Source organism: Gambusia affinis, linkage group LG17 (assembly GCF_019740435.1).
Source record: "Gambusia affinis linkage group LG17, SWU_Gaff_1.0, whole genome shotgun sequence".
Taxonomy (NCBI): domain Eukaryota; kingdom Metazoa; phylum Chordata; class Actinopteri; order Cyprinodontiformes; family Poeciliidae; genus Gambusia; species Gambusia affinis.
The window spans coordinates 15,883,766-15,900,335 of NC_057884.1; the positions used below are offsets into that span (position 1 = coordinate 15,883,766).

The 16,570-nt window shown below is 36.1% G+C and overlaps 2 protein-coding genes across 4 annotated transcripts; one reads left to right on the forward strand and one right to left on the reverse strand.

The window, feature by feature from the left end:
• Positions 1–1,493: 1,493 nt before the first annotated feature.
• LOC122819241 (fucosyltransferase 7 (alpha (1,3) fucosyltransferase)) lies at positions 1,494–5,365 on the reverse strand. The gene is made up of 2 exons (XM_044095806.1): positions 5,116–5,365; positions 1,494–2,822 (listed from the first exon to the last, which is right to left on the reverse strand). Exon 2 carries the CDS (start codon positions 2,799–2,801, stop codon positions 1,761–1,763), a length of 1,041 nt encoding a protein of 346 aa, XP_043951741.1. The 5' UTR covers positions 2,802–2,822; positions 5,116–5,365; the 3' UTR covers positions 1,494–1,760.
• A 6,621-nt stretch (positions 5,366–11,986) lies between these two features.
• clic3 (chloride intracellular channel 3) lies at positions 11,987–15,736 on the forward strand. Of its 3 annotated transcripts, XM_044095808.1 has the most exons (7): positions 11,993–12,028; positions 12,206–12,304; positions 12,877–12,986; positions 14,242–14,367; positions 14,457–14,563; positions 14,668–14,843; positions 14,940–15,736. In XM_044095808.1, exons 2-7 carry the CDS (start codon positions 12,269–12,271, stop codon positions 15,102–15,104), a joined length of 720 nt encoding a protein of 239 aa, XP_043951743.1. In that variant the 5' UTR covers positions 11,993–12,028; positions 12,206–12,268; the 3' UTR covers positions 15,105–15,736. The 3 variants fall into 3 exon arrangements, with proteins under 3 accessions (XP_043951742.1, XP_043951743.1, XP_043951745.1); XM_044095807.1 differs by having other exon boundaries at positions 11,987–12,304; XM_044095810.1 differs by lacking the exon at positions 11,993–12,028 and having other exon boundaries at positions 12,040–12,304; positions 12,822–12,986.
• Positions 15,737–16,570: the final 834 nt, after the last annotated feature.

Below are 16,570 nucleotides of genomic sequence, written 5' to 3' on the forward strand. Positions count from 1 at the left end.
AGTACGGTAAACTAAGTAACACAGACACTCGTCTCTTTTTTTCTCGGTTCTATATATTTAACAGGAGAAGCTGCAATGTGATCAGATCACAAGTATCTCATGTTATCTCTGTCACACGATTCTGGCAGTTCAATTCTGTTTGTACCAGTAGACACAAAAAATACATGAAGTCACATCATAGGCAACACCTCCAAACTTTTATAATTGAGCTAAGTTATTTTTGCAAATTAAAATGAAAGAAAAGTAATAATGAGTAATTTACAAAATATAAATTTACTTCTGAAAGTCTAAGCTTTTTAACCTGTTTTGGATTTTCCATCAAATAGAATTTTTCATTTTCATTTTATTATAAAGTAATCCTTTTTTTTCATAGGATCACTGCTTCAGCTTTGGCCAAAAAATAAATAAATAAAAAAATCATGGGTTGATCATCTGAGATTTTATGGCTCTTGTGACAGAGTCAGGCTCCTGGATCACGATGATAATCATGACATTTGATGATGACGGTGTTGTAATATAACTTTTGATGATGACAGACATGTTTTGTGTGTCTCTACTAATGTGTATTAGGTAAATGCTGCCTTGCTCTGTGAAATAGACAGTTGTTTCAGTCTGACACTGAGCAACTACAGTAACTTTGCCAAACCACTAACGACACCCTATAAACTGTGAGACAAATGATTAAATAAGGTTTTAATTTTGACCTTTGACACACAAAGCCTCCCCAGTCCCCTGTCTACTTCAGCTAAACAGAAGGAATCTATGATTTAGCCAAAATGCTGTTACAGCAGCTTTCTCCAGATTCTTGCTGTACTGTTTTGCTTGTTTTAAAATCCCCATTTACTTGATTACTCTTATTATTGTCTGCAGCTGCACAGGTTCAGTCTTTCATATGCAGAACATCCAAATTTGGTAGTATTTCCTCTTTCTTAGCTGGTTTCCATCACATCAAAGTCTTAGATGTTTATGATCAAGTCTTGCATGGCAGCTCCTTTAGTGAGTTCACTGAAGAATCAGAAAAGAGAAACTTATTTTTAACTTGGTGTTTTTCAGCTCCACACCTCACCTTATCTTAACCTTTTTGTGTAAAATCTTGTCAATATTTCTGAATTGTTTTTTTCTTTTTCTCCACATAACACAGACTGAAGTGAGACTAATTTAGACATACTTTAGTTGGGTTTTGGCAAGTATCAGCAATTTGACTCTTCTTGGTTCCCAAGGAGGAATTCTTTCTCCCTGAGTTCACATCAATATAGTGTAGGGGTAAACTGTTGATTAGGTTTTGGATTAACTGATTAATAATTAGATAGACAAAGGTACTTAACAGGAGACTATTATTATTTTTTTGGTATTTTTTGTAGAGTTTCAACCAAGCAAAGCTAAAACCACGACAGTTCTCGGAAAAATGTATTTTCAGACAAAGGTTATTTTTTATCTTTAATGCAAAATGTAGACACAGCAATACATATATTTTTTAGTTAACTGCTGTTTTTCTAGCAAATGGCATTTTTGAGTCTGTATACTCCAGTTAACAATTAATAGCAAAATTAGTTGATGATTATTTTGAAGATCAATTCATCTTGATTAACTGGATTAATCATTTCAGCTCTGATAATGCAAAGTTCAAAGTTTTTAAATATATGCTATTGCAGTTTTTACTCATAATCTTCTCATATTTCATTTTACCATCTTCAGATAAATGCAAACTTGAAAGCAACATATGTTGTAAACACATCAAAGACAGCCTCACGGTCTCATAATTAAGTGTTATGAACTTTCTCCCAAGCCTCTAGATTTGAATAAACTTTGTGCTGAGGTAAACTGTTGTACTGTAAACATATCTTGCACAGCCTTTCCCTCCAGTCTGCATACACTTTCACCTTCCAGTGTTTTTTCCAGTTAAAATATTCCTCATATCGCTTCCTGTCCTCTGCAAGTCTTTGAAGATACTTTCCCAGTTCTTGTACTGATGAAAACTCATCGACATGGATAAAAGAATGTTCTGGAGCCACAGCTTTGTAGTCACTTATTGGGGGTCCTAGTACAACAGGTACAGCCCCTCCTTTGTAAGCATTCCGCCACAGCTTCTCAGTCACATAATCTTTTGCCAGAGAGTTCTCAAAAGCCAAGTAAAAGTAGCAACGAGAGATTGTGGGTAAGAGGTCTTCAGAGGAGAGAGGCATTTTATTCCAACGCCCATAAACTTTCACAGGAACCGTGGCACTGAGCTCTTTGTAAACTTGGGTTCTTTTGTGGTGGTTCCTGTAGTTGCTGACCACCCAGCAGACCAAAGAGGTCTTATTCATATGGCTGTCCTCTACCTGGTTACTTTCAGCCTCCAAAGGTAACAGTTCACCAAAGGGTAAGGTCACATCAGCGTCTCTCCTGTAGGAAATGGTCATGTTGAAGATATTTGCGAACTTCTTCAAGTTTCCGTTGTGAGCAGGAGACTCCAGTGACATCCAGGCCCATCTCTGGCCTTGGGGACGTGGGAGTTCGGTCGGAAGCTGCTGGCTTCCTTGTATCAGTTCTCTGTTGTGGAACACAACAACATGGGCTGAGGGGAAAAAGGAGCGCTGATCCACCAGTGTACAGTTTGGTATTTTGTACAGATCCAAGCACACATTTCCCTTTAGACTGTACGAGCGTCCAAATGGCCACTTCCATACCAGGATGGTCACGTTTGCAGCGTTTTTCCAGTAATTGTAGGTGTTTGCTTCCCACCATCCATTGTGAAGACACAGCAATAAACCACTCAAAATGCAGAAGACAAGTCCTCTCTTCATGGAACACCATTTCATCTTTTTAGTGTAAAGTTTCCCCTGTTAATAAAAAAGAAATTAAACTGGTTATCATAGGTTTGACAGTGTTCTGATTAACTTGAGATTTGCTCTTGCAAATTGAAATATTGTTCATTTCCACATATTTCTATAATCTCATGTTCTTTTGAAGAGAAGATACTGTAAATATAATTCAATAAGTGTTGGACTGGAGACGTGCATGTGCCATGTCCCCCTACACTTCCTCTGCTATTTCAATACTGAAGACAGACACCATCCTCCCTGCATGGTGACATGGAGCAAGCCAGAGGCCTAAGTAATTAAGTCTATGTCTAAAGTGTATTAAAATTGAAACTTAACTAGGAAAGAGTCTTGATCTCAATCTGACAGAACAACCTTAGGATGAATCAAAGACTATAAGTCAGAGCAGCTTAATATATTTAGTTTCAAAATGTCTAGTCTAGGTTGTGAAAACCAGCAACGTGCAAACCCAAGCATCAAAGGTGTCATTGATTCTGACAGCCCTACTCTATCATTATGGCTTCCTGCCTGTGTTTTATATGTGCTGGTCGGGTTGCTACAACAGGATGCTGTATAATTATATTCTTTTGCTGGACTTGGCTGCAAGTTCACAGCTCCACCTACCACCTACTTCGTAGTATATGTGTTGTATCTAAATGCAGGTTATATCTCGATGTTTCAGTAACATATAATCTAAAATAAGAGTCTTTGTGGATGGACTAACCTGCAGAGAAATGTGTGCAGGTCAAGGTGCTTACATTCCAGAGCTGCAGGCTATCATAAATGGAGATGGGCGCACATAATAGGCACTGCCTTTAGGTTCAGTGTACACAAGAGACAGTTAAATATAATGATGCCATTTATGGGAAATTGCTTGTGTGCTGCGTCCACACATACGAAGAGGCAAAGTGACTGTAGCTGTGGGAGGAGTTGATGAGGGAGGGGAGACTCTTAATGGCTCCAGATTAGTCTGTAAATGTGGCTTGTTTAATGAATAGGTTTATTTACCTCAGTATGAAGTAAATTCACATATAGACATTTAACTTATCAGACGTTTTACTTAAATTGAAACAATTTTATTCAAACTAACTGTAACTCTAAGAGCTCCGGCATTTGGCATTGTCCTCAAAAGTTAACATTTTAAATTTTCAGAGTCATCTAAAATGGAAATATATTTTCATGTTTTCACCAATATATTGCCTGTCTCTCAATTACGGTTGAACTTATTTGAATACACTAAAATACATATTATTTCCTTTATTCTCTCGATGTATCAACTTACATTTATTACCTTGCAGATTAAATAGCTTCCTTTAAACCAGCTAAACTTTTTTGTTGGTTCTGGTTCTTTTCCAAAGCTGAGACTATAGAAGAAACCGCGTATTTATTTTAATTTCAGTTATGAATACAATAACTCTCTGATGAAGATTATAGTAGACAATATTTGGTACATTAATATTTTAACTGTATGATCTTTGCTTCAGTTCTGCTTTCTCTTTTTGAAAGGCAATTTGAAAACACCCCTTCCAGTTGAATACAATAAAACTGATGTACAGTTTTCCTTTGTTAAAATTTTGTTCTGGACAAGAAGAAAATTACTGTTGCATGGTTGTCGTTCAAGCGAACTTAGACTGTTGTTGGATATTTTTACCTAAAGACTGGGTCAAAATTCTGACTTATTTGCTTTGGATTAGACAAGACACTAAAAGCAGCATTGTCATCTTCACAGGCGGCCAACTTTACCTAGACAACAACCGGACTTAACCGAATATCTACCACGAGAGGAAATAAATGGTTTGATTGCAATCTCAAATATATTTATTTTAATTCCAACAATACTGTTTTGGTAATCCATGTATTTTGTCAGATCATCCAACAAACCAATGACAAACTATGTACATCATTCAATTCTGCCCCAACCTCTATCCCACATGTATTATATTTGAACATTTTATGCAAAAGCATAAAATGTCACAGAAGATTGCTGCTGTATTTTCTTTTTTTTTCAGCAAAAGATTCAGCGTGTTCTTTCCTTAGCATGAATTGTAAAACTGACTCAGAACAGGATGTGGTAAAAGATTTGCTTTCTCAAGGCTAAAAGTTCATAATCTAACATTTCACACGTACATTTTATAAACACATCACAAACAACATTAGTCTACGTGTAAACTTATACTACTTGACCCATGCTGTCAAAGAAAAATAGAAATAAGAAAAAAAGACAAATATGAGGAAACAACAAACTTCATCAGACATCCTGCACTGACCAAAATCACACACGAAAGAGAGAACTTCACAAGCTTTAACCACTAACCTGATCAGAAGTGGACTGGTGTAGTCGTCAGTCGACACCAAACCAAGTTCTTGGTTGCTGTTGGTTGTGAAACCCCACAGAGCGTCAGCTGCATAAATATCACCACCCTTTTAAGGAAGCTGAGGAGCAGTGCTCTCTTATTTCCATCAATAAATCTACGTCTTTATCAATCTATGATGACATCAATTTCTGTTCAGATGTTTTCTCATCATTATTGTCGACAACAGCAGTCTTCCTTGTGAGAGCAGAAGTTTTCAGCATAAGTCTGTAGTAATGGAGAAAGAGGAAGTGTAAAATGTGATCTACTGTAGAGATCACATTTACACAAGGGGCACTTAAGTCTTACATAGATCTTTCCTTCCCTTTATCAGTTGTCTTTGGCATTGTATTTTCTGAACCCGTGGTCTACTGCAGTGTCATTTTTCTCAAGTGGATTTTGCAGTGGTTTGGAAATTTAAAATATTAACTTGTGAGGTCTTTCAAGAGAGATCTCTGTTGATTTCTATTAAAAAGAAGCTTTCAGAAGCTTTCAGAAGCTCAGCAGACAACGGTCTTCGTTGTCTTACTCTTATCTTTATAATAATTTAAATAAACTTAGAACACCGACTAAGCCACCAACATAAACCCTGACCTTACTTGCCTTGGTTAAGGTCAGTGTTTCTAATTTAGCATAAAAAAAGACTAGGTCAAAATAGCTGCCATTGGGATTTGGTTTAGTGCAGTTTAAATCAGTTCAAAATCAACGATAAATCCATATCAACCACAAATCCATGTCCACAAGATTTATTATAACAGATGAAGTACTTGACTAGCTGAATCTGAGTAAATAAGGCAATACTATTTGGAAAACCCTAAAATGAAATTGGGTAAAAATATATTTAGAGCGTTTTATTTATTCTGCGGAATAGATTAGCCGGAAATAGGTGTGTGTGAGAAAAGGAACAGGAATTAAATTTACTCTCGTATGCAAGAAAAGAGGCACTGCCAACTGAAACAGGATGTAAAGTAACCACAAACTTGAACAAGGAAGCACAACATAAAAACCTTAAACAACTGAATGAGGATAAGTAACAAAAATATAAACGTGAACATAAACTGAACTAAAAAATATTTATTATACAAAAAGCAGCACAAGGGCTCTTAATAGCAATCTACAGAATATTCAGACTGCCTGAGCTTTACAATTCATTTAAGATATGCTAAATATCCCTCACCCATCAAAACTTTCTGTCAAGTAATACTAAAACCTTCCTAATAAAAACCAAAAATGTAAAAGGGTTATTCAGTAAATGTTTGGGGAAGTTAGAGTCGTGTGTATAAATTGTTTATGCTACTGCAGATACACTGCAGCAGCAAAAACTGCTTCTAGCTGCTACTAGCTTCAAAAACAATTATGATCACGTTAACAAGATAACTTCGTCTTTGTGTCTAATATTTGCCGAAGTATAATTTATATAAATAACCAATTGTCTGGATAAAACTGAGAGGTTAGCAATGAGGGAAAATAATGGACCCAACAAGACTTTGTGTATTTGTGCAACCTGCTCAATATTTGAAATACCTCCACATTTACCTGCCCAAAGAAGTTCATCTGAAACTTTGCCATGCTGTGGTAGTTGCCTTAATATTAAAGAGCCACTAGGTGGAGACATTTTTCTCCAGAGTTTTCTGCATGAAAAGTGAAATGATGTATTCTGAGTGGGGAAGTCGTGCATCTTCTGGTGAAACCAAAGATTTTCCCTTAGAACTGTCAAGATGGTGTGTAATACAAAAGTAAAACAAATTAACATATTTATTTGTGCCTTTTTTAACATCTCTAGTTTTCAATTATTACCACAAATAACTTACAGAAAAAATATGCAAACATAACTTCCAAACTGGGCACTTTCAGAAATGTGCACACAGCATGGTAAGTTTTTCTTCTTCTGTTTTTTTTTTTCTTTCTTTTTTTTAAATCTGTCTAACTTTGACCTGCATGCCTGTTCCTGCTAGACTTCCTGTGTGTCTTCTTTTTTTTTTTTTTTTTTCTTCTGCCGCTCAATGCTGTTTTTGGCCTATCACCTACATTTCTCAGCATTTGTTACTTTTTACCTTTTTTTAATGACTTGTTATACTCTTCCTTGTCTAAGTTAAAGCTGCAATATAGAACCTTTCTATTTTTTTCTTTTTACATATTTATTGAAACTGTAAGTATGTTGTGGCAGTGTGATATGAGACATAATCTGTGAAAAAAATTAGCTCCACTGCTTTCTTCCAGTGCTTACTAGAAACAACCAGTCAGATTCAGGAGGTGGTGTTTGCACTGTCAATCACTTTCCCTGTGGCGCTGCACCCTCCCCCCTGGATCTCTTGCCTTCTTGCTCTTAGATATGCTGCAGCTAGGAGAGCCTGTTGTGAATACTCATGCTAGCTAGCATGGCTGCCGATGATGGCAGATAAATTGTTTTCTTGTAATGGTAAGCTTTTCCTCAACTATTAGCGCATTGAGCAATGAATACATGAAGTTGATTGACAGCACTAAGTCCCGCCTCCAGGCTCTGGTTGGTTCTTTTGGGTCAGGAGAGGTGAATTTCTTTAGACAACAGTCGTCCCTCCGGGAGTGGGTGGAGGAGATTCATCTTTTTATAGATTATCTATCTCATAACCTACTGTTATGACATGCTGACAGTTTTAACAAATATATAAAAAACATACATATATTTTTTTAAAATAAAAATTACATACTGCAGCTTTAAGTGTTTAAACCGCATGGCATTTGCTGCCTGATTCAGGAAATATTTTAAGTCATGTGCTATAAACCTTTTATTTTGAAGAAACATTACAAATATTTTTGTGAATGCTACAAAAACGTAAAGATATACTCTGATGCTAGAGCACAAAAAACATTTTTTAACAACATTTGGAAAGAAACAACCAAAATAACACTTGGGAATTAGACATAACTACGGAACCACTAAGTGAACATTAAAAGAAAAACTAAACAAATACATTTCTCGTACATACCAGATACTTTCTGGTGTGCCCTACTAACTATATCGGGCGTACCAGATATCTTGTGCTCACAAGATAGTATATAGCGTGGATGAGATAGTATGTGCTGCGCATGAATCTGGTGCTCACCAGATAGTAGTTGGTGTCACAGGAAAGTTTTTTTTAAATGTTATTTTACCTTCATTGTTCTTTGATGGGTTCTATTCATAGCATCTAGAAAGATTCTTCCAGTAATAGATTCAAAAGTGACAAGTAAATTTCTCTGCACTGGATATTTGAGAAACATGTGTAGATCACCTAAAGAGGAGAGCTGTGAACCAGAAAGTTTACAATACCAAGTGGAAAATCTTCTCCAACCCATTCTGTGACTTCTGAAAGTGAAATAATAGTTGCTTTAACAAAGTTTTAGTCAAACAGAATGCATACAAGTCTAACCAGATATTTGCAACTTAGAAATAGTTTTTACCCATAACATGTTTCTGTGCTTTTTGTTTGAGTTGTACAGGATATACATATCTCTACAAAATTGGAAAAATATTTTAAATAGTTAAATAAGGTCTGTTTTGAATACATCATAAAAATGGCATTTTAAAGTGATATGAATACACATGGGGCCTCTTAAACTGTTTATTTCTTCGCATAAATTATTGTAACTTTTTAGTTGTTCAACTCTTTATAAGCCTTTCTGACTGGTTTAGCACATTTTGTTTCAGTATTGCTGTAGGAAGTCCTTTGGTTCCTTTAAGATGTGCCTGGACCGAAAGAGTGAAACAGTTCATTGCCTCTTTTAGTTACACATTGAGTATTGCACCATCTGTTGTTGCAAGAACCAAAACCCTTCCTCTGATACTTTTACAATCTCAGCAAACATGTAGAGATTATTTCCCTATAGCCTTGTCTTGTTCTTAGCTGCGTTTTAAGCTAATCTGTTTTTGTTACATCAGTGATAACATTTTAAGGAAATAAATTTCTTGAATGACTTTCTCCTCACTCTTTAGTTTATTGATTTTTTTACACCCGTTTTATTTTTGTTTAAACTCATACTTAGGATATGGAAACCTTCATTAGCTGTTCTAATATGTCAACAAGTCTTTTGTTGTATTAATTGCATGTCATTATTAGATTGAGATTAATGTTTTCAAAGTTTGTTGCATAATTTCTTGTTTTATTTATTACAGTATTATTTGGGATGAAAACGTGACTGTCTTGCAAAATTATTTACACCCCTTCTGAAGCTCTTATGGGACTTTTAACAACTTTCTAGTCAAGTCTAGTCAATGTTTATTTATGTAGCACAGTTACAACAGTCTCAGCTGATCAAAGTGCTTCACAATAATTACAGTGTCATAGATAGATATATGATATAATAAGAAATAAAATTAAGTTTGCTAAAAAAATATATGATGACATGAAAAAATGGAAAATATACTCAAAACTCTTTTAGTTGTTTGCTTCACAAATGTTTTCCTGTTGGTCCAAAAATTTTTTTAAACATTTCTAATGTAGATGATGAATTAGAATACTTTTGTATCTTAATGAAAAACTTCAGTGTGCTCAGCTTTTAGTTGTGCATCCCATAAAGAAGCAAAAATGAAAGAAATTACCTAGTTATTCAGTCAAAATGTCTTCAATGGATGAGACAAGGCAAGAGTAATTTTTCTGTAAAGCACATTTCAGCAACAAGGCAAACTCAGTGATAACTTAATTTTTGTTTTTATGTATCTAAGGAAAGTCAGGGCAGTCTATGCATCTACTCATCCCTCAAATTGTCAAGGTGTGTGTGTGTTGGAGGACGGACCAAAACTGAGACAGGAGCTGGGAGTGACGATCATTGTTAGAATATTTTAATGACATAAAAAACCTAACAAAAATCACAGAAACAGGGCAAGCAGGGTGATGCGAGGAGAACACAGGAAAGTGATGGGAGAAAATGAGAGGTTCTGTCAAGGAGTGACCAAGAATGAGAGGCGTAAGTACTAGAGAGGCTGAATGCTGAACAAAAGACCTGGGCTGATGAGCTTCTGACTGTAGGTGTGAGTGGAAGAAGCAGAAGGGAGACAAGGGCAGTCTCGTTACTGTGGTGAGGAAAATCAGACTAAATGACATCAAAACAGTTGATCATAGTTATGTAACTATTTAACTGTTGAAATAATGATGCATACTGAACAAATAGGCCCTTTGAGATCAAAATGTTTTCAAAAACATTGAGGTTGTGCTTAATTTCTCCTCTCAAAGATATTTTGGGCTTCCTCATTAAGAATGAAAAGCAGGAAGTGTTTTGCTGTGTTTCATTCAGGGACAGCACCTTTCTGAAAGATCTGAAACTAAAACACACATTTTATTTTACAGAAACCTGCAGAGTTTGTTCCTTCAACTTGGGAATTCCTTAGCTCACAGTCACTGATGAATGACAACTGCTGATGAACACACCCTTTTCACTAGTGTCACCTGTGTGGCTTAAAGTAGACCTACAGTGAACTTTCTGGTTTTGGATCGCCCTAAATCAATCTTCTTAGCTTGAATCCTTGCTTTTCTTTGTGTCGCTTTACTTTTTTGTTTTTTTTTCTCCTCCTGTTTCCAAGAGATACTTCCTCAAGTAAATGCCTAAAACATGAGAACACATTTTCAGCCAGCTTTAAAGGACCAAAGCTGAAAGATGGTATGTGGGCTAAAGACAGTATAAAAAAATCAACAAAGAAGAATGAAGAAACAGAGCCACAAAAACAGCAGAGATACAGAAAGAGAGAGAAAATGAGAGGTGGAGACATACAAAAACACAGCTCCAGGTTTGGTGCTTTTATCCAAAAGATTAAAAAACAAGTGTTGTTGTGAAGGAGTCATTCACAATGCCTTGCAAAAGTGTTCATATTTTTTGTTTTTCCCCATTTTGTCACACTGTAACCACAAACTACTTATTTTGCAACAGTGCTGATTGTCTATAAATCTTACATAATTTTTTAGACCTTTAAGTGGCCACAATTGTAAGGCATACACCTTTATGAGCTGAGCTGTAGAATCAAGTACTGGTATGTTAGCTGCACCCTTGAAAAACTGGTCAGAATTTCTCCACTACTGACCAAATCCAAAAGAAACAAGAAACCCGTTGAAAGAAAGTCTAGTCCCACTTGTTTTGCTCATATTAGACCAAAAGGTAACAATTAAGCCAAAATGGGAAACACTATGTATGGCCAAGATCTGACAACACACATCACCTTGAAACCCCCAAGCTTTGGGGGTGCCTCTGTTCAATAGGAGCAGGAAAGTTTGGACACAGCTGATGGCAAGATTAAGAGTTTGCAGCTACCATCTTTTAAAAAAGTGATCAAAATAAAAAAATATATACACTAAAAATACTCCCTCTTCTCTCCTCTTCATAACTATTCACATATTATTTTGGATTATCACAAAAATATCCTTGGCGTTTTAACTTGCTTGTAACTTAGCTAAATTTGATAACGCTCATCAGGTATGAATAGAAAATTTACTTTTGGAAGCTACTTTAGTGTCCATGCATATACTGGCCTCCAAATCTGTATAACTATTTTATCTGGACCCATCAAAATACCTAAAAGAGTTCTAAATTTCAAGTTCATTAACATCTAGTGGTACCATGACACTTGGAGCAGATCTTTTAGGTCTTCTGATTGGCAGTCATGTTGGGACTAAAGACACTTAAAAAGTCAGAAACCAATGTTTCAAAACTGTGCTAGAATAAGCACGCTCTGATTTTTTCCAGAGTGTGTGCTACAAGGCAGCTTCAACAGATCTGGTTATGCTGGTATAACTGGTAAAGCCAGTGGAGGGAGTAGTCTGACTTAAAGTTTGAGGGTTGTGGTTAGACAAAAACAAAAAAGTAATAAGCAACAGCAACAGGTGCAGTGAACACTGGAAGGAGGAGGTGTAGAGGCAACACATAATACCGGTAAAGTGAGTTTAAAGTAATGTTTTTATACCTTTCACAGGCTGTGTAGGAACAACTTGCCTGAACTCACCTTGCTACCAGTTTTTCAAGAACCATGAAAGTACATGAGCGTGCATGTGTCAGCCGAAGGATTACTGCATCTTTACAATCAGTTTTGCCTTATTTTTGAGTGAACAGAAACTAGCCATTGTGAGAAAGCGACAGGAATAGGTGGACGCTGTCAGACAAAGAGAAAGAAAAATGGCTGAGACTCCAAAGATTGAGCTCTTTGTGAAGGTAAAATCAAGAAACTTATATTAACCTACTTTTTACTAAGACATAATGTTGAAATATTATAACTGAGTCTGTAGAACGTTGACATGAAAGCTTTTTTCCTGTAAGGAGCTGCAAACTTTTTGTCGACTTAACAAGCCAGCAGGTCTTATGCCAAGTCAATCATTTTAGTCATGAAAGTCGACTTTGTCATTGAAGGCAAGATCTCAGAGAGGCTCTGTGTTATATTTTTACCCATTTTGAGGTGGTTAGTTAATTGATTGGATTCAAATATGTCATTGTATGCTACAGCAGAGATAACAAGTTTAATTCAAACAACTAATTGTTTAATGAAGGGTATCAGAAGCCCTAATTCTCCATTTCAAATTTGCATTCATAGCTGTCTCAATCTGTCAGAGGAGATCAGGATTGATGAGAATGCCTGTACTGCTATCTATAATTTATTCAGACACATTACAGATCTGGCTTTGGCATCCATGTTGCAGTATGCTAAAAAATATCAGTCATCCTGTCATTTTAGGGTTCACCCTTCACATCTCCATGAGATCTGGTTATGGTTTCCTGTCTGTATGCAGGCTAGCGATGATGCTGAAAGTGTTGGAAACTGCCCTTTCTGTCAAAGGCTCTTCATGATCCTTTGGCTGAAGGGGATCAATTTCACCCTGACCACTGTTGACATGAGGAGGTAAGGTCAGATACGTTCATTCTTTGCCTGGGGTGTGCCGCAGTCGCCACCTGATCGACATCACACAAAATAATTTCTCAGGGATGTCATTGAAAACACTGGTAATACATAATCTGTTTTTGTGGTGCATTTTAGAGAAATATTTCTTTTTTAAAAAAAGATTTTTTATGGCACTAGATTTGTCCTGGCACATTGATTGAGGTATTTAGATAGGAAATAGGCAGAGAGAAGTGGGGAAGACATGAAGGAAATGTCCCATGGTTCAAAATTGAACCCCAGATTGCTGCATTCAGGTATAATAGCCTGTGTATAAGGGGTGCCCATTCTACCTCCACACCATGAGAAATATTTCTGACTGCAGGGATAATGTCTAAGAAAAAGCTGTCTTTAAACCCAATAACCTAAAAATATTTTCAGGAAATCCAAAGCCAAACTTTGACTTGATATTATTAATAGAGGGGAAAATAAAATGTAAAATAGCCAGAGACTAAATATTAATATGCTAATCCTAATTAGGTATAAGATAGCATAAGCAAGAAGCAAACCTAGCTGCTACAAAGGACAAAAAAGTATCAAAAATAGACAGTTCTCATAAGCTTTTTCTTAAAAACATGTATATCAGACATCTGTTGATTAAACTTTGCGATCTTGGAACAATTTAGGCCAAAGTTGTAAAACTATAGTCCTCAATGGCATAATTCCAAAGCTTTTAGGTGTGTCTCTCTGCTGAAGCACACCATGATCTAATCATTAGGGCATTAGATAGATTCTGTAGAACTTGACTGTTTGATCAAGAGGCAATTTAGTCATTTTATTGAGGTGCATTGGACCAGGTTGTGGGATCTTGGCCCTCACATGACTTCAGTTTGATACTTCTGATTAAGATAGACACTTTGCACAATTGCCCAACAATGCGAAAATAAAGCTGTGTTAAGCTGAGTTAGTCAATGGATTACCTTTGCCATGTAGAAATTCTGACTTCTTGACTAGAACGCTATTATCTAGGGTCTGATGTCAAACACAGCTCAGAGTTCTAGTAACTGAAAGGTAACATCAGTTATTGATGCTGCCATCATTGCATTTACTCCATTGTGGGTAAATATAATGATGGTCATGTATTTTTTGATTTTGGACTTTTCAGTTTTTTATGTAATGAAATGCAAGTTTTGTTTAGGTAATTTTCTTAAGTAAATTTAGGTATATTTCAGTTTCTAGCTGTATTGCTAATTCTTTTCTGGTTCTTGTCCTGTTGCAGGGCACCTGATGTGCTGAAAGATTTGGCTCCTGGATCTCAACCTCCTTTCCTCATTTACAATGATGAAGTCAAAACAGACACTAACAAGATTGAGGAGTTCCTGGAGGAGAAACTTGCCCCACCGAAGTAAGTAAAGGGATCTATAATAGATACTTTTTTTATGACAACATTAAGTAACTATCAAAATTTGTAACCATACTTTGCAAAAATTACAGCTACCCAAAACTCGGCTGCCGCTACAAAGAGTCCAACACCTCTGGACAGGACATCTTCAGAAGATTTTCAGCATACATTAAAAATCCCAATCCTGGGCTAAATAGCAGTAAGAAAAATTCCCAGATGTTCTAACTTACATTCTGAAAAAAATGGCCTCCTGGTTGCAAAGCTCTCAGAAAGCTTTACAAAGGTCTGTTTCTTGTCTTCCAGTGCTTGAGAAACAGTTTCTGTCAACTCTGGTTAAGCTGAGCATGTACCTTGACACTCCACTCCCTCACGAACTGGATCAGAACCCAAATATCGCAGAGTCTACACGCCTCTACCTTGATGGTGACTCCTTCACCTTGGCAGACTGCAACTTGCTTCCCAAACTCAACATTGTAAAGGTGAAAAGAACTCACAAGAGCATTGTTTGTAAAAAAACAAAACAAAAAAAAAACAGTATCACCATAGCAAATCTTTTCTCGTGGTTCTCCCATTAGGTGGTGTGTAAGGAGTACCGTAACTTTGACATCCCCAGGGAGCTGAAAGGACTGACACGTTACCTGGATAACGCCTACAAACAAGAACAGTTTCGTCACACCTGCCCAAATGACTCAGAGATCCTAATTGCCTACAAATCTGTGGCCAAGTACCTGACCAAATAGACCAAGGGGGAATGACAAACTATCAGGGCTGTTTTGTTTTTAGTATTTATCTGCTTTAATTGAAACTCTCATTTATCCTTTGTGCTGACAGGTTTATCTGTTTGTAACTAAATTGCTAAGTTGTACGTGTGCTTGAATAGGATCTCTCTTGTACCAACATGATTCTGCAAAATGGCTTCCATTGTCAGTAAAGAAGAAGCAAAACTGTTTCATAGAAAACAGAAAAGCATTTGCACATAAAAAGAAATATTTGCAAAATAAGGTTTACATTTGCATATTTAACTGGTTACTGCAAATATCAAAGATTTTTTACATACTAAAAGTGCTGTACTATTTGGTTTTCTTCCGTCTTTATAAGCTGCAGGACTGCTTTATGCATCTTTAAATGTACATGCCAAAGCCTGATGGTTTACAGATATATTGATGCTATGTTTCATAAATCAGTATTTTGCATTTAGTTAAATAGTCACAAATGAAAAAAGAATGAGTCAGTTCTGTATTTCAGTGTAGTTTCTAAGCTATGTTTACTTATGACATAATCTGTAATTGAATGAAATGTGGTAACAAAAAAATATTGTATTTTGTTCAATATCAAACGCTGCATTATATAAAGAAATCATGGTGTTGATGGATTCATTTGTTGAATATTGTGTGAGACCCCCAAAAATCTAAGAATACTGTTTTGGAATACATTAAATAGCTGTCAAGTTATTTTTTGATCTTCAAACTCATAAAAATGATGCAAATGTGTGCATGTCTAATGTTTGCATAACCAGTTCAGTATTTCATAGCATTCAAGCTTAATTTGATTATTACAAGACATATTCGAACTTAACTTTACCATAAATGTCCATGCCATGCAACTGATAGCAAAATTATGTTTCTAAAATCCAGTGGAGAATCTCTACCAAGACTTGAATTGTTGTTCACAATCACTTCTTGTGCTTTATTATTTAACTGAACCTGTGGCTTGTGAACCTGTGCTCGTGTTCTCACTAAAACCAGGAAGATAGAGAACATAACACCAGTTTTAAAGTCTCTCCACTGGCTCCCTGTAGCTCAAAGAATAGACTTTAAAATACTGTTGTTAGTTTATAAATCACTGAATGGTTTAGCACCACAATACATTAAAGATCTGCTGTTATTGTATCAACCTTCCAGACTTCTCAGGTCTTCTGGTTCTAGTCTGCTCTGCATCCCCAGAACCAGAACCAAACGAGGAGAAGCGGCATTTAGCATCTATGCACCAAAAATCTGGAACAAACTTCCAGAAAACTGTAAAACAGCTGAAACATTGACTTCCTTTAAATCTCAACTAAAAACCCACTTGTTTAGAGTTGTATTCAAAACGTAATCAATTGCAAATTTATTGACGGAATCTGACTATGTTGTGTTTTTATTGTTGATTCTATGTTGCATTGTATTTTTGTGTTTGATTTGATGTAAAGCACTTTGAAATGCCTTGC